This window comes from Pongo pygmaeus, chromosome X, assembly GCF_028885625.2.
Source record: "Pongo pygmaeus isolate AG05252 chromosome X, NHGRI_mPonPyg2-v2.0_pri, whole genome shotgun sequence".
Classification (NCBI taxonomy): domain Eukaryota; kingdom Metazoa; phylum Chordata; class Mammalia; order Primates; family Hominidae; genus Pongo; species Pongo pygmaeus.
Genome location: NC_072396.2, coordinates 52,967,833 through 52,992,503, shown reverse-complemented (window position 1 = coordinate 52,992,503; position 24,671 = coordinate 52,967,833). Strand labels below are relative to the sequence as shown.

The window sequence follows — 24,671 nt, the reverse complement described above, 5'->3', positions numbered from 1 at the left end:
CCACAGCCAATATCATACTGAATGGGCAAAAACTGGAAGCATTCCCTTTGAAAACTGGCACAGGACAGGGATGCCCTCTCTCACCACTCCTATTCAACATAGTGTTGGAAGTTCTGGCCAGGACAATTAGGCAGGAGAAGGAAATAAAGGGTATTCAATTAGGAAAAGAGGAAGTCAAATTGTCCCTGTTTGCAGATGACATGATTGTATATCTAGAAAACCCCATTGTCTCAGCCCAAAATCTCCTTAAGCTGATAAGCAACTTCAGCAAAGTCTCAGGATACAAAATCAATGTGCAAAAATCACAAGCATTCTTATACACCAATAACAGACAAACAGAGAGCCAAATCATGAGTGAACTCCCATTCACAATTGCTTCAAAGAGAATAAAATACCTAGGAATCCAACTTACAAGGGACGTGAAGGACCTCTTTAAGGAGAACTACAAACCGCTGCTCAAGGAAATAAAAGAGGATACAAATGGAAGAACATTCCATGCTCATGGGTAGGAAGAATCAATATCGTGAAAATGGCCATACTGCCCAAGGTAATTTACAGATTCAATGCCATCCCCATCAAGCTACCAATGACTTTCTTCACAGAATTGGAAAAAACTACTTGAAAGTTCATATGGAACCAAAAAAGAGCCCACATTGCCAAGTCAATCCTAAGCCAAAAGAACAAAGCTGGAGGCATCACACTACCTGACTTCAAACTATACTAAAAGGCTACAGTAACCAAAATAGCATGGTACTGGTACCAAAACAGAGATACAGACCAATGGAACAGAACAGAGCCCTCAGAAATAATGCCACATGTCTACAACTCTCTGATCCTTGACAAACCTGAGAAAAACAAGCAATGGGGAAAGGATTCCCTATTTAATAAATGGTGCTAGGAAAACTGGCTAGCCATATATAGAAAGCTGAAACTAGATCCCTTCCTTACACCTTATACAAAAATTAATTCAAGATGGATTAAAGACTTAAACATTAGACCTAAAACCATAAAAACCCTAGAAGAAAACCTAGGCATTACCATTCAGGACATAGGCATGGGCAAGCACTTCATGTCTAAAACACCAAAAGCAATGGTAACAAAAGCCAAAATTGACAAATGGGATCTAATTAAACTCAAGAGCTTCTGCACAGCAAAAGAAACTACCATCAGAGTGAACAGGCAACCTACAAAATGGGAGAAAATTTTCACAACCTACTCATCTGACAAAGGGCTAATATCCAGAATCTACAATGAACTCCAATAAATTTACAAGAAAAAAACAAACAACCCCATCAAAAAGTGGGCGAAGGACATGAACAGACACTTCTCAAAAGAAGACATTTATGCAGCCAAAAAACACATGAAAAAATGCTCACCATCACTGGCCATCAGAGAAATGCAAATCAAAACCACAATGAGATACCATCTCACACCAGTTAGAATGGCAATCATTAAAAAGTCAGGAAACAACAGGTGCTGGAGAGGATGTGGAGAAATAGGAACACTTTTACACTGTTGGTGGGACTGGAAACTAGTTCAACCCTTGTGGAAGTCAGTGTGGCATTTCCTCAAGGATCTAGAACTAGAAATTCCATTTGACCCAGCCATCCCATTACTGGGTATATACCCAAAGGACTATAAATCATGCTGCTATAAAGACACATGTTTATTGCGGCATTATTCACAATAGCAAAGACTTGGAACCAACCCAAATGTCCAACAATGATAGACTGGATTAAGAAAATGTGGCATATATACACCATGGAATACTATGCAGCCATAAAAAATGATGAGTTCATGTCCTTTGTAGGGACATGGATGAAATCGGAAATCATCATTCTCAGTAAACTATCGCAAGAACAAAAAACCAAACACCGCATATTCTCACTCATAGGTGGGAACTGAACAATGAGAACACATGGACACAGGAAGGGGAACATCACACTCTGGGGACTGTTGTGGGGTGGGGGGAGGGGGGAGGGATAGCATTGGGAGATATACCTAATGCCAGATGACGAGTTAGTGGGTGCAGCGCACCAGCCTGGCACATGTATACATATGTAACTAACCTGCACATTGCGCACATGTACCCTAAAACCTAAAGTATAATAATAAATAAATTAATTAATTAATTTAAAAAAAAGAAAAAATGATCATCATTCAATTCCAACCTATGAGTGAGAACATGCGGTGTTTGGTTTTTTGTCCTTGCTATAGCTTGCTGAGAATGATGGTTTCCAGCTTCACACACTGGGGCCTGTTGTGGGGTGGGGGGAGGGGGGAGGGATAGCATTAGGAGATATACCTAATGTTAAATGACGAGTTAATGGGTGCAGCACACCAACATGGCACATGTATACATATGTAACTAACCTGCACGTTGTGCACATGTATCCTAAAACTTAAAGTATAATAAAAAAAGAAAAAAAAAGAAAAAATGATCAACATCACTAATGATCAGGGAAATGCAAATCAGAACCACAATATGATACCACCTTACTCCTGCAAGAATGGCCATAATTTAAAAATAAAAAAATAGTAGATGTTGGCATGGATGCAGTGAACACGGAACACTTCTACACTACTGGTAGGAATGTAAACTAATACAACCACTATAGAAAACAGTGTGGAGATTGCTTAAAGAATTAAAAGTAGAACTACCACTTGATTCAGCAATCCCACTACTGGGTATCTACCCAGAGGAAAAGAAGTCATTATATGAAAAAGATACTTGCACACACCTGTTTGTAGCAGCACAATTCGCAATTGCAAAAAAATGTGGAACCAACCCAAATGCTGTATGGATTACTACATGCATCTTTAAGTAACAGTAAGCCTTCTAATAATATTACACCACTACATGTACAGGATGTAGTGGTGTAATATTTGTTTAAATTTATTTTTCTTCCCTGTGCTTTTGGGATCATATCCAAAAAATCGCTGCCCAGACCAATGTCATGGAGTTGTCTTCTTGTGTTTTCTTCTAGTAGTTTCATAGATTCGGGTCTTACATTATAAGATTTTAATTCATCTTAAGTTTACCTTTACATATGGTGAGAGATGATGGTAGAATTTCATTCTTCTGTATGTGGATATACAGTTTTCCTGATAAGACTTATTGAAGGCTGCCCTTCTCTCACTGTGTGTTCTTGATAACTTTGTCAAAAATCAATTGACTGTAAGTGCATGGATTTGTTTCTGGGCTTGATGAGTCTTCATTACTATTTTATTTATTGATGCTGAACATAATGACAAATAAATTCACTATAAGAAATCTAACAAATCTGACTTTCGTAGTTAAACTCCACTCAAAAACACATACATGAGTTTTGTATGTTTGACTAGTACTTCCATTCCTGGTGAGGTTCAACAAGAGATGAACTTTCTGAGCTTCAGTAACTACTTCCTACCTTGCAAGATAATTGCAAGAATGAAATAAATGAAAATAAATGATAGTGACAATAGTAGTAAAGATCTCACAGGATATAAGTACCTTGTCTACCATCTCAAGGCCTGTATGTCAGAGCCATGATGGAAACTCATGGTTATTTTGTGCCATAAGGGGACAGTGTAGCTAGGACCCAAGTAATTTTGCTTCAGCAAGTTGTGGTGGTTGCTTTCCCCTTTCTTCTACCTAGGGCCTAATTCTTCATCTGGCTCTATAGCCTAGGGACTTCTCACATATTCCGTGGCAAATGGGATCCCCTACATTTAGTCTCACTTTTTATTTGAACCTTAGCTTTTCAGTCCTTTTGGATCCAAAAATATTTTAAAATCTTTGTAACAGGGAGAAATAATTGCTGTGTATATTCTCCTGCCCCTCCCTAAGCAGCGTGGATTCTGAGTAGGCCCCATTGTTCCATTGTTGGAGAATTATCCTTTTGGGTGTGAGGATATAAATGGAGCTCAGGGTTGTTAGTCATGTATTATGTATAAGAAGAGGGGTATCAGGCTGTATCCAGGCAGCTGCAGGGGCTTGTGATTGAGATGTGGTGACTGTCAGGCTCAGAAGAAAAAGAAAGGTTTGGTGTTTCTCCCCCTCTGCCTTGTATCATTTAAAGAAAGGACGTGTTTGCAGGAGATGTTGTGGCATTTTTCCATGGGGATTGAGACATCAGTTCTTTTCTCCATCCCACAAACTATTCCAAAAGAATTTAGTATTCTTATTATATTTTTTCTGTTGCACAGTAAAACAGGTATGTTATTATTAATTTTTAAAATGCTTTCATAACAATGATTTCATCTGGGAACCCGTGTTAGGTTTATGTGCCACATTTTGACAAATACTTCAAGAGAACAACAAACCCTTTTATGTTAAACGGTAAAATATATGTATTTTATATATTACCATGGATTTACATGAAAACATCAGATTACCACTAAAGTCAATATACACAACACCAGTTCTGCATTCAACACTTTCAGAAGCATTTACTTTCAGGAAGCACAAAGACTGTGAACTTAGACCTTGAATCCCCATATCTGTTTCTTACATTAAAACTCTGACTCACCTTTTTAGTGGATTTAATAATGAGGTCAGAAATAATGAAATACAGCTCATATAACTGGTTAACAGATACTAGACAATCTATAAATATGAGTTATTATTTCCGTTAAAGAACTCAATAAATGCAGCTATCGTCCTAACTATTCACAGCTTTGGTGTAGTCAATCCATTCAAAAACATACATCACAGATCAAAATCAGGTAGGCAGGCCAGGCAAGGTGGCTGTCACCTGTAATCCCAGCACTTTTGGAGGACGAGGAGGGAGAATTGCTTGAGTCCAAGAGTTCAAGATCAGCCTGGGCAAATTTAGCAAGAATGTATCTCTGAAAAAACTTACGTAAGCAAATTATAGAGTGGCAACTTTTAACTTGCTGTATACAGAGGTTAATGTCAGTACAGAAACAGGAGCAGGTAGTTTTCAGAGTGACGGCATAATTAGAGGCATCTTTGTAGGGAAGAGAGGCACCTTACAAAGTTTAAAGGCATGGAAACCTGGAGCCGCCCCTTCTGTCTTTCTTTTAAGTAGTGCCCAAAGCTGAAAAAAACAAAAAACAAAAACAAACAAACAAACAAAAAAAAGACATGCAATCTGGAAACAAACACACATGGGAAATCTTATCTCCAAGTGATTCACTCTTGCAGGGATTTCAGTTCCAGAGTGTAGAAAGAGGTTTTATATCCCAATTCATTTCATGAAGCTAGTGTAACCTTGATACCAAAGTCCAACAAAGAGAATACAGATGGCGCCCACTTATGATGCTGCTTCTTGGTTATACTCAGAAGAAAACGCTTTAATATTTGATGATTCAATATAGCTTTGACCCAATTTGTGTCTCCATCTGGTAATGTTTAAATCTTGCAGTTGGGCATCTGGGGTCTGAACTACCTTTCAAAGTAAATCTGCATTTGAACTCTGCTTTCTGTTTTTAAAGGGGCAGTAATGTTCTCTCTTTGTATTATCAAAATTATAATATTATGGAAAACAGAAAGCACATAATTTTGCATCTTAATGGATAGCATATCGCCTTCTGGCATTTTAAATTGATCTGATTTTGGCAGAATCTTCCCCTGGACATCAGGACCATCTCCCCATTCATTCCCCTTCTTTGACTGAGACAGCTCCTTGAGATCAGCTTCCAGGTCAGGCACTAAAAAATACTAAAGGGTATCAATTGAAGCAGGCAAACAAGAATGATAAATAAGGAAATTATAATATTGTTTTTCTCAGTGTTAGGAAATAAAATCCTCTAGGCTATTGTGGTAATAAATGTGATGCAAAGATGTCATGCCTTTGTTTTCCTGTATTATGAAATCTTATTTTAAATGACAATCTGAGGGTAAATCACACTACACCTCCATTTCCTATACTTTACCATTGTGTATTATAAACAGTAAGTATCAGGTATCTAGGAAATCTGAAGCCTGCTGCATGGACAGCATTTTAATCATAAATTAAATGTAACTTTCTGAAGGATTAGATCAATATAGTGGCAGGTTTATGACAAATCTTATAGCCCTGACATCCATCCTCTGTTTAGATAACTTGAAAATTTTGGGGTAAAAATTAATGAAAGTTATGCTTAGGTCCAAAGGTCCTATATATAACTTTCCATAAATGAATCCCATTAAGAAAAAAGTACCAAATATAACAGCAAAATCACTGTCTTCAGTGAGAGTATGGGAACCTGAGTGCAAAGAAATTAATGGGCGTTGTTGACAGTCATATTCTGGAAACCTCTTAACAGTGAATTGCTAAAATAATCCATGGCCCAAATTTGGTCAGTATTTAGCTTGAAAATGCGGTCCTTTGAGGAAATAATTTCTGTTTCATGACAATCTTATTATACTTTAAACTGTCTAATTATAAAAGTATTGAAGCAACTTTTAAAAGTCCCTTAAAAACCATACTAATATAGCCAATATAGTAATATACCTGTATGCCAGTATCCTGAATTATCCAGCTTTTCCAAAACATACTGTCAAAAATATTGATCGAAGGGAACAGAGGCTATTTCCTTTGATCAGTATTCCTTTGATTGAGCTCGTTTCTGGAGTTGCTATCCTGTATCACTGAACTGTGCCTTTTCCTGAGCCAATACTGAAGTACCTTACAGGAGAAGCACATTCGAGTATTAAGCATTTTAAGCAAAATCAGTCATGTTTTCTAATAACATAGACAGTAGGACAAATACAAACTTTGAAATGTAATTTGAATTCTTTGTCCATGAGTCAAGTGTTCTTGGTAAGCCTCAATCTCTAAGCCTCAGTTTTCTTATTTATAAAGTGGGGCTAACATCCCTATGCAAATGGGCTTTATTCATGGTGTCACAAGGTAGGGTTACTTGGCACTCTACATGCTATTAAAGGGTGCTTACAACACCATTGACACCATGGCTGAGATAATCATACAACAACATTCTAAGAACATCAAATTAAACTAGTGAAATAATGTACATTTGTATATATAAAATTAAATGGTTTCATCTGATTTAGCAAGGACTAAATATTTTCAAGCATGCAAAATAAACCTCGAAAAAAAAGAGAAGATTCATTGCATCCAGGGACTTCATGAAGCTGCAAACTACACTCTTCACTTTTCCAGCCAAATTTCAGCAAGTGTTTGAGAACGTTTTCTAATGTTTTCTTTCTTCTGTTACTGTTTATGGCATAATGCATGATGCACATATAGGCCTCCTCTGCCCCCACCGCCACCATAGACATTCTTTCTTTCCCTTCCTAGCACCTTGAATCTCAGCAGCACCCTGATCTTCTCTCTCCTGACCATGTGTAGGATTTTGACTTTCAGTGGGTGGTTTCTCTTCTTGAGGCTCTTCATCACTGGGTTGCTGGGACGAGGGGTGTGTGTTTATGCAGATTAGAAAGTTCTGTTATCAATATATGTCAATAATATAAATATACAGAATACATATTTTTCATCATAAGTCTAAAGACATTTCTCCAACACTATTCCATATCCTTATTCTTCATAAAGTTACTCTTCCCACAGGGAGGTCATACTCTAAGACAGTTACCTTCAAGGGCTTTGGAAGCCATTTTAATTTATGTTGGGAGGAATGTGTGTAATCTGTTACGAATAAACATGGGGAGGAAATCATGGGTGAAATCTGGGGAACACAAGATAATTCATCCACACAAAACCAGAATGTAATCCTCTTGGACTTGCCTTTCCTTCATGAGATGCCATGATCATTTTTCAGCATGGCAGACCTTTATCAGTATATATACACTAGTTCAACAAGACTATCACAAATAGAAATTTCTGCTAACAGAAAACATGGAATGTTAAGGCACTAACGAGCATAAGCCCAATCAGTTCAGGAAACTGTAAACTTCCTCTTGGTCTAGGCTTATATGTTGATCTTCCTTGCCAACTCATATTTCATTCTGCAAACAGAATACTGTGATTGGGAAAGTGTACTTGAGAGGATTGCTGTATTTGACCACTTCCATCGCCATATGTAAACTTGTAACTGCATTAAAATTTGGAAATACTTTGAAAGTAAGTCCCAGGGCAAGTTTAAGTGTGTGTGCCTTCTGAATCAAATGCTTGCAAAGCCACTTAAGGTGGTCAAATTAGCAGTGTCTTAAGGCTCCTGGCAAAAGACACAGGGTATTTCTGATGAGGTTTAGTTTCACAACTGGACTTTCCATAGTGGAGATGTATAGGAAAATACAGCTACAGAATTAAAATTGGAGTGAACACAGCTTTCGTTACACATCTGTTAGCTAGGCCCATTTTCCCTCTAAAATCAAGTTTTGTTGAAATGCACAACCCAGCCCATTTGAACATCCATGGGGGAGTTGAAGTTGCCACAGCACTGGCCACTCCTCACTGGACACCTATGTGGGCACTCTACAGACCTCGGGGCCTGGGTCACCAGCCCACAGCATTCCCAGTTCCCAGGCCTGTTCCTTCCCACCCACGCTGCCCCTTCCTGGTTCCCCACCGAGAAGTCTGGAATCTGTCTTCTATTGGGGTTTCCAGGGGCTTCCAGGACTCAGATACCTCCAACATTACCTTCAGCACTCGCCCCATCTTCACATGAGCTACCTCCACTCTGTGGTCCATCTTACTCATGACGTCGAAGGCCTTCCCCCGCTAAGGCCAGGGACTAGGCTGCCTGAAGCTCAGGAAGTCTGCTGGCTCCTCCTCACACTCACTCACACTACACCTCCTGGGGGGACTGGCCTTCGCACCTACCAGCTGTGTCTCAGTAGAGGAGAGTGTAGACCACAGGACCGCCACCCTCCCACCCTCACAGCTCCGTGGCATTCACCATGTGGTCGAAGGGGCCGACTGGACCATGCCCAGTGAACATGCTCACTGAGGTACAAGGAGCATGCGCAGTGAGATGGGTGCCTGCCTTGTAGGCTGTGGTACCCTGCCTCGCTGCATCCTCCACTTCCTCCAAGGTATCCACTAAGGACTCTGGAATCCATCCTTTTTGGGCAGTTAGTTCCATATGCTCTAAGAATTCAAATACCTCAAATAGTGTCCCCCTTCATAACTCACTCCATGTTCACCAGGCCCTCCTCCCCACTATGGCCCTCCTTCTTCCCTTATCCGGTACCCCCAAGGGGTGCATTGCTGCCTGTTAGGAGGACAACAACCTCAAGGCCCTTCTGCCTAGCAGGCTATAGACTGCGCCTGCGGGCTTCTCCTCACAGTCACTCACACTGAAACTTCTGGGACAACTGATCTGACAGCAGGGCACATGGGCAACAAGGGGTGTACACACAGAGTCAGGCACATGCAGGGCCGGCCAGGGTTTCCCGCTGTCCGCAGACCCACATCCACAGGCTATTTCTAGTAGAAAGAAAATGACTTAAGAGATCTTTTTTTTCTCTCTTGCCAAACCATTCTCAGGGGGCCCATGGAAACATCTCCACATGAACCTCACTGTCCAGGAAGCTTCTTTCACAACATAGACCATGGAAAACCCTGGCAGGTATAATTTCCACAAGCATTTGAACAACAGGCACTCCCAACTCTTCTGCTCTCCCTTGTATGGCTACTGCTAGAATCTTGATAAATACCCGTCCCAGGATCCCTTGCAGAGGGCGGGGGTGCCGCAGCTTCCCAGGTGATGCTAATAATATACACCTCTTAAAAGATTTGGGAAGTAGAAGTCATTTTCTTATTTCACTCCAAAATGGTCAAAGGTGTGAATGGTCAATATGGGAATGTTTGGGCAGGTGTGAATGGTGAATCTGCAAATGCTTGGGAGGTGTGAATGGTAAATGGAATGTTTGGGCAGGTGTGAATGGTGAACATGAGAATGCTTAAGCAGGTGTGAATGGTGAATGTGGGAACGTTTGGGCAGGTGTGAATGGTGAATGCTGGAATATTTCGGCAGGTGTGAATGATGAATGTGTGAGTGTTTGCAGTGGCTTCAGGATTCTCCTACTAATCATCTGCCTCAGGACTTCAAGGGCCAGATACATTTGGCAGACGTCTCCTGCAGTTGCCTGAACAGGCGTATTTCACTGTACTCCAAATCTAGTATGATTTCCATGATAACTGTGTATTTTATGAGACTTGATTATTCTTCCGTACTATTTTTTTACTGATGCTGAACACATATAATTTAATAACAAATGACTTCATGATAAGAGATTTCCAATACTATAATACTCTCACAAAATGCCTCATTCAAATCGAGGAGGGGTTTTGGCATTTAGTGAGAGCAATATGGTATTGGAAACAGGATGAGAGTGAAAGTGAGAAGTAATTCTCTCTTGGTCATGAATTCAGGTTTTGAAGTTCTCTCATCACTGCTCAGTTGCTCAGATATAGACATCATTACATGGTTATTACATTAGTAGAAGAAGCAGGAGTGCTAGCTTATAAAATAGATACGATAATACCTCCACAAGGGCATTAAAAGTATTTGTATTCGTTTGTTAAGGCTGCCATCAAAAACTACCACCGACCGGATGGCTTAAACAACACACATGTATTTTGTCACAATTCTGGAGGCTACACGTCTGAGATCAAGGCGTCAGCAGAATTGGTTTCTTCTAAGGCCTCCCTCCTTGCCTTGTAGTCCGCTGTTTTCTCTCAGTGTCCGCCTTAGTCCTCCCTCTGTACATGTGTGTGTCATCATTTCCTCTTCTTATAAGGGCACCAGGCAAATTGCCTTAGGACCACTCTAATGACCCCATTTCACTTAATTACCTCTTTAAAGTCCCCACCTATCTCAAATATAGTTACATTCTGTGGCACTAGGGGTTCAGACTTCACCATATGAATTTTGAGCAGACACAACTCAGCCTATATGGTACTAAAGACAGTATTAAAATAAGGCTGGTCGTGATATGAATTTTGAGCAGAGACAACTCAGCCTATAGCAGTATGACTGTTAGTTTTATATTAATACTGTTTATTTTTGAGACATAGTGATTCATTCAGAGGACAGAAGCAATCTGCTGGGAATTATCAGAGGTTCCCAAACCCAGTGTACCCGTGTCTGCCCTGGCATTCTCTGTTGCCCTTCTACATACAATGCTCTTAACTGAAGCCAGCCCCTCACCTCAGCTCAGGATCCATACCCCCCACCTTCCCAGGGGCTTTGCTCCTACAGTGATCACTCCCCTCTCCTGAACCATCAATGGCTCCTCCTATATTGGATCATTCCCAAAGCTAAGGGGGAACTCACCTTCTTCTCCCATGTCCTTCTGTAGCTACTAACATGTTTATCTGCTGCCCTTCAAAGGAAAACTGCCTCAACTTATACAACTGACTTCATTGGAGTAAATTTTCAAAGTTACCTAGAAAGGAAAATGAGCCAGAACAGCCAAAACCATTCTGAAGTATAACTTTGGGGAACTCACACTACCTAATATCAAGAGTCACGTTAATTCTATAGTAATCAAGAGAATGTGGTATTGGGGAAAAAATCAACAGATCAGCAGGGAGTCCAGTAATGGACTCACAGACATGATAAACTGATTTTCAGAAAAGGCGCAAAGGCAATGGAGAAATTATCTTTTCGAGAAATTGTCTTGTTGTACTCCTGCTACTTGGACACCACATTTATTGTTTTTATCCCCCTGGGTCCCTTCCCTGTGTTTCTCCTTTGCACTTCAGCTGTTCTTCTGTTTAAGGGTCTTCTGTAAAGGTGCCCCCCTCCCCCTACCAACAGTGTGACAGCCTCCACAGCAAGTACCACATATTGTTTGTTGGTCTTCTCATTTCCAGCATCCAAGACATTTCCTATAACATGGCAGTCATCAATGCATATCTGTTGAATTAAATTATCAATCTTTTGTAATGACCCTAACAGAAAAGCATCCCCTCTATTTAGGAGTCATTATTGGAGATGGTATGTTTCTAGGCACCTTACATATGGTTTTGTGTCAGACACTATAGGGCAAAGGCTCTGCCATGGTGTCTTGGAGATCTTGCAGGTCACCACATAGGACACGTAGGCAAAGCCAGACTGCAGGCTAACCTGAGTGTTGGAAGAATACCTGGATTCCTTTTGTTGCAAGGTGAGATAGGCAGCCTGGTGGGAGCTGCCACAGGTATTTTCTCACCAGCTCCCTATCTGGTTGGAGGTTGACACGAGACCATTCTTTATCCATTTCCCTAGTTTCCATTAAGCACGGGCCTTTCCTCATCTTAGGGTACAACTGTGGAGTATAAAACTGCTCACTGCCTTAGGGTACAGCTGTGGGCTCCTCACAGGCAGAGAGACCCACCGTCTGCTCTGTCATTGTATACCTCCGATTCAGTGTCATACTGTGGGACTAGGGACACAGTGCTGACACAATGCTGACCTTGCTTTTACTTTGCCTGCAATCAATCAACCATTTGGACCCATTTAGGCTCATTATCTTCTTATTGGTCAAATCTATGGATGTGTGACAAGCCAAACTAACAACTGCAGTGGTGATCCTTGCTGCCCTGTTAGCCACCACAGGTGGACTGCTTGAACACTTGACACATTATTGTGTTGTGTGGTGTTGGCTGACCAGAAGGACTTATTCTTCACAGCATCACACACAGCAAAGGGCACAGTGTTCGGCACATTCCATTGACTTAGGGTTGGCCTTGTCAGACTGCGTTTATTTACAGACCAACTTTAGAATTGATGCCATGTCTGACACCAGCTACCCCGGTTTTTAATTAACATATTTATTTAAATTAAGTAAGTCTCAGAAGTCAAATTCATTTAAAAAGGTAACTTGATACCCCTACTTGAAATTTAAGAGCAGTTATTACTTACTAAACGTGGTTGTAAAGGCAAAGGGAATGAAAAAAATTGAAATTTTAAAAGAAGAAAAGAAATATTATAAACCAAATTTATCTACAGTGTATTGCCTAATCCATATGTTATTTCATTTATTCTTCATAACAAGTATTTAGTGTAAATATTCTAATTTCTACTTTAGAAATGGGGACATTGCCTCACAGATTATAATATCTTGCCCACCCTCTCAAGGCCAGTGTGTATGAGGCAGGATGGAATCCCACGGGCATTTCATGCCATAGCCTGTAAGGAGACAGTGCAGGTAGGATCCAAGTCATTTTGCTGCAGCAAGTTGCCCTGGTTGCTTTCCCCTTTCTTCTGCCTAGACCCTAATTCTTTCATCCAGCTCCATAGCCTAGGGACTTCTCACATATTTTGTGGCAAATGGAACACCCTTAGAAAAGATGCAGATGAGGAGACACATAGGGTGAGGTATGTAGGGAGCGGCAGGGAGTTTCCATGGCCTCTACGGGCATGCTACCCTCCATGTGTTCAGCTAGCCAGAAGCTCTCTGAACCGTGTCCTTTTGGGTTTCATGGAGGTTTTCATTATGTAGGCATGACTGATTAAAATGTTGGCTTGCCATTGGTGAACAACTTAACCTTCAGCCCCAACCTTCCCTGAAGTTTGGGCATGGGGCTCAAAGTCCCAACCCTCTAATTCCTCATCCTAGAGCTCCTAGGGGCTGTCAGACATCGGTCAACTCACTAGCATTCAAAAAGACATCACTTTGTAGGAGTTGTATGCCAGTAAGCACAGTCAATGACCAAATACACATTTCACCATGCCACACTTGTGTATCAGCTAACTCAGAATACAAAATATCAAAAATGATACTTTTTTTTTGAAACAGAGTCTTGCTCTGTCATGGAGGTTGGAGTTGCAGTGGCATGAACATGACTACCAGCATCCTCGACCACCTGGGCTCAAGGGATCCTCCCACCTATGCCTCCAGAGTAGCTGGGACTATAGTTATATTCATTCATTCATTCATTGTAGTAGAGAGGGGTTCCTATGTTCCCCAGACTGGTGTCACTTTCCTGAGCTCTAGCAATCCTCCTACCTCAGCATCCCAAGGTACTGGGATTACAGGTGTGAGCCATTGCACCTGGCCACAATTCTCAATAGCATCAAAATACCTGGGAATGAAATTAACAGAAGAGGCTGGGCACGGTGGCTCATGCTTGTAATCCCAGCACTTTGGGAGGCCAAGCAGGCAGATCACGAGGTCAGGAGATTGAGACCATCCTGGCCAACATGGTGAAACCCCATCTCTACTAAAAATACAAAAATTAGCCAGGTGTGGTGGAACGCGCCTGTAGTCCCAGCTACTCAGGAGTCTGAGGCAGGAGAATTGCTTGAACCCAGGAGGCGAAGGTTGCAGTGAGCTGAGATCATGCCACTGCACTCCAGCCTGGCGACAGAGCAAAATTCCATCTAAAAAAAAAAAAAAGAAAGAAAGAAAGAAAAAAAGAAATTAACAGAAGATGTGCAAGACTTCTTTGGAGAAAAGCTTAAAACTTTATTAAGATATTTTAAAGTAAAATATCTAATATAAAAACAGTTTGTGTTGTTTCAGCTTATCTTCCTTTAAACCTGTGATTTCCCTTCACCTGTAATAGAAACATAACAGGTGGAACATTACTAGCAGAACTGTATTTAGATCACATTAAGATATGCAAATGACACCAAAGTTTTTGTTTCATACAGTGGACTAAGACCATAAGCCCAAGAGTCACCCTCTGGCTTACGTTCAATTAGACCTCTGTGGAGACTTTGGAGATAAACTTCCAAACATATACATTATTAATATTTTTTAAACACACCCTGCTTTCTAGTGCTACAAGGAAACCAAAAGACAGTCCGAGGTCAGAACACATTAAATCAAGTGAACCTCTTAAAAAGGGATTCAATGTATAAAGCAAAAATTGTGTATAATTTTACTAAAAATATAACCAACACACACAAAAAAACTAAGAAACAAAGGAATTTATTAAAAATGTATAATTTAATATTTTGGCTTAAAACTATGGTCTGGATGTCTAATAGGCTCCTGGAAATAGTATGAAAACTATCTTTTAAGAAAAGAGTTAATGTCACATTAGGAGCTGCATATGTGTGGTGAATAGAAAGGACAGTATTGCATTTGTTTTTTCCTCTATTGTGCCAAAGTGCAAAAATGTTGCTTTGGGTTAGTTTACCCTTCTGTAGATATTAAGGTATGGTAAACATCTGTCCCCAGTTTTCACCTATAGTCCTGATGTTAATACAAATATCTCTTTTTACACTTGAAAAAATTCTCCTTTGTATAATTAATTATATGATCGCATTGCTTTTAATCTATTATTATCATTATTGATATCAAAATATGAAAGAGGTATATATCATGAACAGTATGGCACAAAAAAAGAAATGGAAAGGGAAATGGAGACGTAGAGGAAGACATCTAGAATAACTAAATATTTATTTCTAAAAGTAAATATTATCAAGGGACAACTAGCAAATTTCACAAGTTCATGCACAGTCTTTGTGATGAATAGATATTCAGGTACTACTGGGATATATTTAATAATGCATGCATTCCTAGCTTATCAACCATTTCATCTATATTCTGAAAATACTGGAGTTTAAGAATGTATTCACTTTCAGCTGGGCGTGGTGGCTCACATCTGTAATCCCAGCACTTTCAGAGGCCAAGGCAAGTGGATCACCTGAGGTCAGGAGTTCGAGAACAGCTTGTCAAACATGGCGAAACCTCGTCTCTACTAAAAATACAAAAAATAGCCAGGCATGGTGGTGCGTGCCTATACTCCCAGCTACTCAGCTGAGGCAGGAGAATCACTTGAACCCGGGAAGCGGAGGTTGCAGTCAGCCGAGATCATGCTGCCGCACTCCAGCCTGGGCAACAGAGCGAGACTCTGTCTCAAAAGCAAAACAAAACAAAACAAAAGAATGTATTTACTTTCAGTTATACTATATATTCAATATCTGTGTCTTCTTCATATTCTGTATTGTGCTTTTCCCATTTTCTTCAAGACTGGGGAAACAGATAGTCTATTCATAGCTATTTTTAAAATAAACAATGTGTTAAATGTATTACTTTTGGATTAGTTTTCCTAATCCAAACTCCAGGTTCGTACCTGTCTGTTATTAAGTACCTCTTTCCTTTTCCATTAGGTTTATTCTGTTGCTCTTTTATTATTATATTGATTATTATTTTATCATGTAATTTGCTATCTATTCTAATAAGATGTGCATTTAAGGCTATGATCTTCCTAAGAATACAACTGAGGCTTGTTCAATCGGCTCCTGAAAACTATCTTTTAATGTAAATAGTTTAATGGAATGGTTCAGCAGTGCAGAGTAAAACATTTAGGTAATTTCTTCCCTAAACATGAAGTTCTTCCTTTAAATTCAGAAGTTCTTCTAATTAACAGTCAGCAATTTATAAAAAAAAAAATGTGTAAAATATACTTATGTTGACTACTCAAGAATTAGTACATTATAGCCTTTGAACTTTAAGTCCTATCATCTGATGTCTCAAGGCAGAAACCTGTAATATGTAACCTATGATATGGTTAGAGGTGATTATATCATGTGTGTCTTTATTACACACAGTAGCTCATGAAGACTGACAGGAGAGCAAAAAGCATGCTTAGCACAGGCATCTTACACCCACCTCGAGCATCACTGACCTACATGCATTCTCCCTACTTCATCAGCCACAGAAAGTAGACTGTCTCTTGCCATTTTATTATTCAGTCATTCAAGGCTTCACGGTGGGAAGGCTTTAAAATGCAATTATTTTTTAAGAGCCAGATAATTCAGAATTTGACAAAATCCAAGAACACTGATTCAGGTCTCCATACTGGAAAACAAACATCAAGCAGAGTGCCTGCTCATTTTCTTAGGAGCAATGAAATCTCAGCTCAGATATTGTAATTGGACTGAAGCTGATTGTTAGGAAAAACAAATCATGGGAATCGGAATACCTTTCTATTCTCTCCAACAGAACCAGAGCATGCAGAAATCAGCATTGAAACGGATTTTAATACATTTGATCTGCATTCATCATTTTCAACAACAGCAAAGATGGGTGTAGAATTTATGGAATTTGTCCAGATTCTCACAAATTGTCATAGAGCTGCTACTAGAATCTCCTTCAGTGCTCAGCATATTTCACACAGTCTGGTATTACAAATGCATTATGTATTTGTTAAAAGCAGAAATTAGAAAAGAATTTGAAAATTGTTAGCTGTTAGTTATACTCAGAAGTAAGAAAATGCTGTCATATTTGATGATTCAATGTGGCTTTGACCCAATTTGTGTCTGTATCTGAGAGCATTTAAGTCTTGCAGTCAGGCATTTGGGATCTGAACTACCTTTCAAAGAAAGTGTGTATTTGAACACTGTTATTAAAGTGGCAGTAATTTATCTCTCTATGATCAAAAGTATAATATTGTAAAAAATAGAAATCACATAACTTTGTGTCTTAATGAACAACACACCTGCTTCTGGCATTTCAAAGTGCTCTGCTTTTGGTAGAATCTTCCCCTTGATATTAGTACCATCTTCACATTCATCCCCAGTCTTTGTCTGACACAGCTCCTGGAGATCCGCTTCCAGGTCAGGCACTAAAAAATACAACGGTTATGAACTTGAGTAGAAAAACCTGAAGTATAAATAAGGAAGTAATAATATTCTATTCCACAGAGTTATGACATAAAAGCCTGTAGGCTAGTGTGATAATAAATGTGATGCAAAGCTGTCACACCTTTGTTTTCCTGTATTATGAATTCCTATTTTATTTGTTTTTTAATACAGGGTTTCACTCTGTCATCCAGGCTGGAGTACAGGGGTGCAGTTACAGGTGACTGCAGCCCTGGCCTCCTGAGCTCAAGTGATTCCTCTGTCTCAGCCTTGCGAGAGGCTGAGACTATAGGCACATGCCACCACCAAGGCTAATTTTTGTATTTTTTTGGCAGAGAAAATTTTGTGGTGTTTCCCCATGTTGCCCAGGCTAGTTCCTAACTCTCAGGCTCAAGGGACCCACCAGCCTCGGCCTTCCAAAGTGCTGGGATTACAGGTGTGAGCCAATGTACCCGGCCTGAAATCTAATTTAAAATGAAATCTAAGGATAAATCACACTACACCCTCATTTCCTATACTTTGCCAGTGTGCATTATAAACAATGAGTATCAACTATGTAAGATATCTGAAGTTTGCTGTATGAATAGCATTTTAATAATAACTCAAAGATAATTTTCTGAAAGACTATATCAATGTATTCCTGGGCTTATGACAAAAACTTACAATTGTGACAACCATATCTTGTTGAGGTAATTTGAAAATTATTTGGTTAAAATTAATTAAAATTATGCTTAGGTCCAAAGGCCCTAAATGTAACTTTTCATAAATAAATCCCATTGAGAATATAGTACCAAAAATAAGAGGAAAAAAAATCACAGTTTTCCCATGAGAGTTCAGGAAATTGAGTGAAAGAAAGTAATGAGTGTTGTTGACAGTCATATTCTGGAAACCTCTTAACCGTGAATTGCTAAAATAATCCATGGTCCAAATTCTGTCAACTTTAGCTTGAAAATGCTATCTGTTGAGGACACAATTTCTGCTTCATGATAGTTTTATCATACTTTGAGTTTTCTAACTATAAAAGTATTTAGGCAACTTTTAAAAGTTCCTTAAAAAACATACTAATATACCTACCTGTATGCCAGTGTCCTGAATTATCCACCTTTTACCAAACATACTGTCAAAAATATTGATCAAAGGGAACAGTGGCTGTCATTCATTGAGCCCTTTTCCGGATTTGCTACCCTGATTCACTGAATTTGTTTTCTCCTGAGCCAATACTCAAGTACCTTACAGTACAGACACATTCGAGTATTAAGCGTTTTAAGCAAAATAATTCACGTTTTCTAACAACGTAGATGTTAGGAAGAACACAGACCTTGGAACGTAATATGAATTCTGTCTCCATGACTCAAGCGTTCTTGATAAGCCTCAATCTCTGAGTGACTATTTCCTTTTTATAAAATAGGGCTAATATCCCTATGCAAATGGGCTTTATTCAGGGTGTTATAAGGTAGGGTGACTTGGCACTGTATATGCTATAAAAGGGTGCTTATAACACTGTGGACACCATAGCTGAGCCAATCATACAGCAACATTCTAAGAAGATCAAATTTATCAAGTGAAATAATGTACATTTTGATACATCAAATTAAACAGTTTCATCTGATTTAACAAGGGATGTATTTTCAAGCATACAAAATAAATCTTGAAAAAAAGAGAAGATTTATTATATCCAGGGACTGCCTGAAGCTGCAAACTATACTCTTCACTTTTCCAGCCTACTTTGAGCAAATGTTTGAGATCCTTTTCTAATGTTTTCTTTCCTCCTATTACTGGTCATGGCATAAGGCATGATGCACACATAGGCCTCCTTCCCCCTATAGGCATTATTTCTTTCCTTTCCCAGCACCTTGAATCTCAGCTGCACCCTGATCATCTTCTCTCTTCTGATCAGGTGTAGGATCCTGACTTTTAGTGAGTGGTTTCTCTTCTTTAGGCTCTTCGTCACTGGGTTCCTGGGACAAAGGGGAGGCAGTATGTGTGCAGATAAAAAGTTTTGTTATTAATACATGTCAATAATACAAATATACAGAATACACAGGTATTTCTAATCATAAGTAAGTCTAAAGACACTTCTCCAACACTGTTCCATATACTTATTCTTCACAAAGTTACTCTTCCCAAAGAGAGGTTACTCTAAGACAGTTACCCTCAAAGGCTTTGGAAGCCATTTTAATCCATGTTGGGATGGATGTGTGCAATCTGTTATCAGTAAGCATGAGGAGGAAGTCATGGTGAGGAACACAAGATTATCCATGCAGGCAAAACCAGATTGTAATACTCTTGGATTAGTCTTTCCTTCATGAGATGCATGATCATTTTTATCAACATGGAAGACCTTTATCAGTGTATCTATACTAGTTCAACAACACTATCACAAAAGAAATTTCTGCTAATAAAAAATATCAAAGTATTAAAGCACTCACAAGCATAGCCCCAATCAACTCAGGAGGCTGTAAACTTCTTCTTGGCCTAGGCCTATATGTTGATCTTCCTCGCCAACTCATATTTCACTCTGCAAACAGAATACTGTGATTGGGAAAGTGTGTTTGAGAGGATAGCTATATTTGACCACTTTCATGGCCAAATGTTAAATTTCAGTTTTTAAAAAAGTTTGGAAATAATTTGAAAGTAAGTCCCAGGGCAACTAGAAGTGTGTACATCTTCTGAATCGAATGCTTGCAAAGCCACTTAAGTTGGGCAATCTAGCAGAGCAATGTCTTAATGCTCCTGGCAAAAGATACAGGATATTTCCAATGAGATTTGGTTTCACAGTTGGATTCTCCATAGTGGAGACATTTAAGTTTACACAGCTAGAGAATTAAAACTGCAGTGACCACGGCTTTCGTCACACACCCATTTGTTTGGACGATTTCCCTCCCTAAAATCAAAGTTTCATTGGATTAGTAACTAACCTGCACATTGTGCACATGTACCTTAAAACTTAAAGTATAATAATAATAAAAAACAAAACAAAACAAAACAAAAAAACAAAGAGCCATGAGGCAAGAAGATAGAGCAATTAAATGTAATTATGTACAAGTTTAAAAAAACAGAAAATAAAAAAATAAAAAGGTAATATAGAACTATTAAAAAAAAAAAAAGTTTTGTTGGAAAGCACAGTCCCACCCATTCGAACCTCCAGGGTGGAGTTGAGAAGTTGTGACACCTCGCTGGACGCTCCTCACTGGACATTTCTACCCGGAGCTCTACAGACCTCGGGGTCGCAGTCACCAGCTCATAGCATTCCCACTTCCCAGGCCCCTTTCTTACCGCTTACACAGCTCATTCCTGGGTCCCTACCAAGAAGTCTGGAATCTGTCCCATTGGGAGTTCCAGGCACTTTCGGGACTCAGATACCTCCAACAGCACCCCGAGCATTCACCCCATCTTCATCTGGCTCCCCTTCACTCCGGGGCCCACCTTCCTTATGACCTAGAGGCTCTTTACCCTTTGAGGCCACAGACCACGCCGCCTGACCCTCTGGAAGCCCGCTCACTCCTCCTCACATTCACTCACATTTCAATTCCTGGGAGGACTGGCCTGTGGACCTATAGGCTGCGTCTCAGTTAGGAGAGAAAGAGTCCAGATGGCTGGAACGTGACCCTCACACTCTCACAGCTCCCCAGCGGTCACCTCGTGGGCAAAGGGGTCGAAGGGAAGATGCCCAGTGAACATGCACACTGAGGCAGGTGTCCAAGGAACATGCACACTGAAGTCGGTACCTGCCTTGTGTGCTGAAGTGCCCCGCCTCGCCCCACCCCATCCCACGTCACGCAGTCCTCCGTCCCCTCCCTGGTTCCCACTGAGGACTCTGGAATGCATCGTCTGTAAGCAGTTTCATATGCCTCGGGGACTCAAATACCACAAATAGTTTACCCCTTCAAAACTCACTGCTTGTTTACCTGACCCTCCTCCCATCTATGGTCCTTCTTCCTCCCTTGTTCGGCACCCCCACCACAGCCAGGCCATGGCTGCATCGCTACGTGTTAGAAGGACGGGGACCTCAAAGCCCTTCCACCTAGGATGCCATGGACCGTGCCCGCAGGCTCCTCCTCACACTCACTCACACTCAAACTTCTAGGACTACTGATCTGCAGACCTACTGGCTGACTCCCAGTCGGCAAGACAGAAGGAAGTCACGATGTCTCTTTGCACAGCTTTGCTGGGACAGAAGGCAGACAGTAAGGCGCATGGGCAACAAGGGACTTGGGCAGCAAGGGGCGTTCACACTGAGTCAGGCACATGCAAGGCCAGCCAGGGTTTTCCCACTGTCCCCAAACCAGAATCCCCAGTATGTTTGTAGTAGAAAGAAAGGGACTTAAGAGATATATTTTTCTCTCTCTCTCTTGTCTTACCATTCTCATGCATCCAGAAACTTTGGGAACAGAGAGTCCCATGTCACCCTTAGTGGTTGATGTGTCTCAGAAAGACCTCTTGTGACAGAAATAAATTATTTTAATGTCTATATTTATACATGCTTTTCTTTTTTTTTTCCAGACAGGGTGTTACTTTGTCGCCCTGGCTGGAGGGCAATGGCATGACTTTACCTCACTGCAGCCTGGATCTTCTGGGCATAAGCAATACTCAAGATGCAGCCTCTCAAGTAGTTGGGACTACAGGTGTGTGCCACCATGCCCAGCTATTTTATTTATTTACTTAGAGACAGAATCTCACTACGTTGTCCAGGCTGGTCTCAATTTCTGGGATCGAGTGATCCTCCCACCTTGGCCAATTTTTATTCATGCTTTGATTAATCATTTCCTTCTCTGGTCTGAGGTTTTCTGCCATGCTACCAATGAATAGAACCACTTCTGTAGACTAAATAAATTCACACTTCTTCCTTTTTTAGGTTGTATTATTGCACATTTTAATCTCTGGACTGGTAACTGATTTCCCTGAATATACCTGTAGGTCATTCAGATAGTGTATGGTTCAGAAATATCCATACATATGATGTGGTTTGACTCTGTCCCCACCCATATCTCTCCTTGAATTGTAGTTCCCATAATCCCCACATGTCATGGAAAGGACCCTGTGGGAGGTAATGTAATCATGGGGGTGGTTACCTTCATGCTGTTCCCCTGATAGTGAGTAAGTTTTCACAAGATCTAATGGTTTTATAAGGGGCTTTTCCCCTTTTGCTCATTCTTCTCTCTCCTGCTGCCATGTGAAGAAGGATGTGTTTGCTTCCACTTCTTCCATGATTGTTAAGTTTCCAGAGGCCTCCCCAGCCCTGCAGAACTATGAGTCAATTAAACCTCTTTCCTTTATAAATTACCCACTCTCAGGTATGTCCTTATAGCAGCATGAGAACGGACTAATACAACATTGGTCCTAGGATTTAGACTTAGTCTATTGTGATATGATGTACAGCAGTGGTGACTATGCTCATCATATACTCTACTCCCCAAATATCAGCCAAATAACCTGTTCATAAGACAGCGCTGACATTATTTAAATAAAGCTATAAGGTAGAGCACAACCTCCACAGAGGCACTAGTATGTCAGATGTGGAAGGGCTTTGGGTATATTTGTTCTGCTTTTCATGTCCGGTATAAAGTGGGTATTTTAAAGTGGGGGATGGTTTGGTTAGAATTGGGTAGGAATGATAATGATTTAGGATTGGTGGACACAACAAGACTTTTTAGGCAAGGGGTTCAAAGAGTTTTGGGATTGAAAAACGTCATTTGACACTTTTTATTGAGGAGTTGATGGATCTTTCAGGCAATTGCTGGAAAGAACAATAAAGTTTTTTTGAAACTTCTATTTTCCTTGGTAAGAGATTCCTGTATTAGTAAAATTATGAAAATGAAGCCAGTGGAATATAAACTCTCATTAATGTAGACAGTAAACTGTGTCCATGACTCCTGTTCTTATTACTTTTATATTACCTAGCAGTTTAATGTGGGGAATAGCATATGGAAGGGAAGGATAGGAAGGGAGCCCTGATCAGAATGTAGCCTTTTATAAATAAATTAGGATATATTGTTGAACTGACATCTATATATTCCATCTAGTTGAGCTTCTTTTTTTTTTTTTTCTTTTGAGACGGAGTCTCGCTCTGTTACCCAGACTGGAGTGCAGTGGCGCGATCTTTGGCTCACTGCAATATCTGCCCCCCAGGTTCAAGTGTTTCTCCTGCTTCAGCCTCGCAAGTAGCTGGCATTATAGGCACGTGCCACTACGCCCGGCTAATTTTTGTATTTTTAGTACAGACGGGGCTTCACCATGTGGGCCAGGCTGGTCTCGAACTCCTGACCTCAAGTGATCCGCCCATCTCAGCCTCCCAAAGTGCTGGGATTACAGGTGTGAGCCACCGTGCCTGGCCACAGCTGCACTCCTTTTAAGGAAATACCCTGAGTAGGAAAAAAGAGATTCCTCAATCTCTCTCTCCAAAAAGTGGCTTGAGTAGTCATTGTAGTTCTCAAAGTTTATTTAAGGAGTGAGGGCTGTCATAAACTATTATTTAGTTTATCTGTTATCCTTTTCATTTTTTATTGGCAAGGACATTGTCATTACTAAATTTTACTTTCATTTTTCCATTATTAACTCTGGTTTTTAGTATAGTGCACTCAGAAATGTTCAAAGAATGAGAGATAGTGACATCTGGGTTTAGATTTTCTGTGAGCATCTAATTAGCAAATGGTCAAAGTCATGCCATCAGATGGCTGGATGGATGTGCTTCACAAGGACCTGGATTTTAATGATTCCTGAGTGGACACACTCCAGCTTCAAAGGGCAGGTTTTAACTTCCTCCCAAATTTGAGCTTCCTCCTGTTATTCCCATGGCAGGTGACCTTGGTCCAGCTGGATGAGTTCAAAGGATCATAATTGGATTGGGATGGGAGCAAGTTGTGAAGTAGCCCTTGTGACACTCACGGGAAGCAGCAGAAAGTATGAGAAACTCTTTAGAGGCAAGAAGACTTGCCTGATACATGACGCTAGCAACTCTGAGGGCTGCTAAAGGAGAAGTTGGAGCTGAGGCCAACACAGCCCATCTACCTGTGAGTGGGCGACCTTCCCATCCTCCAAGCACTGGAATATGAACAAACTTAGATTTCCACAGGACCGTGGGTGGGTGGGACAAAGTCTACAGATTCTGAGCAGCTGGCAGTTTTCAGAGTACCATAGTAAACACTGTCACCTGAGCTCTTCAGATTGCTTGTTGGTTGAGGTCAAATTATTTACTACCTACCATGTTAAGTGCAACTCCCCTATTTGCCTCATAAAAT

At 40.4% G+C, this 24,671-nt stretch overlaps 2 protein-coding genes across 2 annotated transcripts in view; both read right to left on the bottom strand.

Annotated features, from left to right (window-relative positions):
• Window positions 1-7,904, bottom strand: part of LOC129024866 (X antigen family member 3-like) — a 52,939-nt gene extending 45,035 nt beyond the window's left edge. The window contains exons 1-2 of the mRNA XM_054472138.1: window positions 7,824-7,904; window positions 7,251-7,353 (exon numbers count right to left, since the gene is read on the bottom strand). Of these exons, the coding sequence (XP_054328113.1) occupies window positions 7,251-7,353; window positions 7,824-7,904 (184 nt within the window). The remainder of the gene's footprint in view (window positions 1-7,250; window positions 7,354-7,823) is intronic.
• A 6,380-nt stretch (window positions 7,905-14,284) lies between these two features.
• On the bottom strand, window positions 14,285-21,150 carry LOC129025074 (X antigen family member 2). The gene is made up of 5 exons (XM_054472539.1): window positions 20,956-21,150; window positions 19,863-19,951; window positions 19,286-19,391; window positions 17,292-17,417; window positions 14,285-14,396 (listed from the first exon to the last, which is right to left on the bottom strand). Exons 2-5 carry the CDS (start codon window positions 19,941-19,943, stop codon window positions 14,374-14,376), a joined length of 336 nt encoding a protein of 111 aa, XP_054328514.1. The 5' UTR covers window positions 19,944-19,951; window positions 20,956-21,150; the 3' UTR covers window positions 14,285-14,373.
• Between the last annotated feature and the right edge of the window lie 3,521 nt (window positions 21,151-24,671).

Bases quoted from the DNA above. Each gene is read 5' to 3' on its own strand.
- LOC129025074 (XM_054472539.1), bottom strand. From the start codon at position 19,943: ATGAGTTGGCGAGGAAGATCAACATATAGGCCTAGGCCAAGAAGAAGT. The intron at 19,392-19,862 runs GTGAGTGCTTTA...CCTTTGTCCCAG, and splicing joins AGTTGATTGGGGCTATGCTT to GAACCCAGTGACGAAGAGCC. The intron at 17,418-19,285 runs GTGCTGGGAAAG...TGTATTTTTTAG, and splicing joins GGGTGCAGCTGAGATTCAAG to TGCCTGACCTGGAAGCGGAT.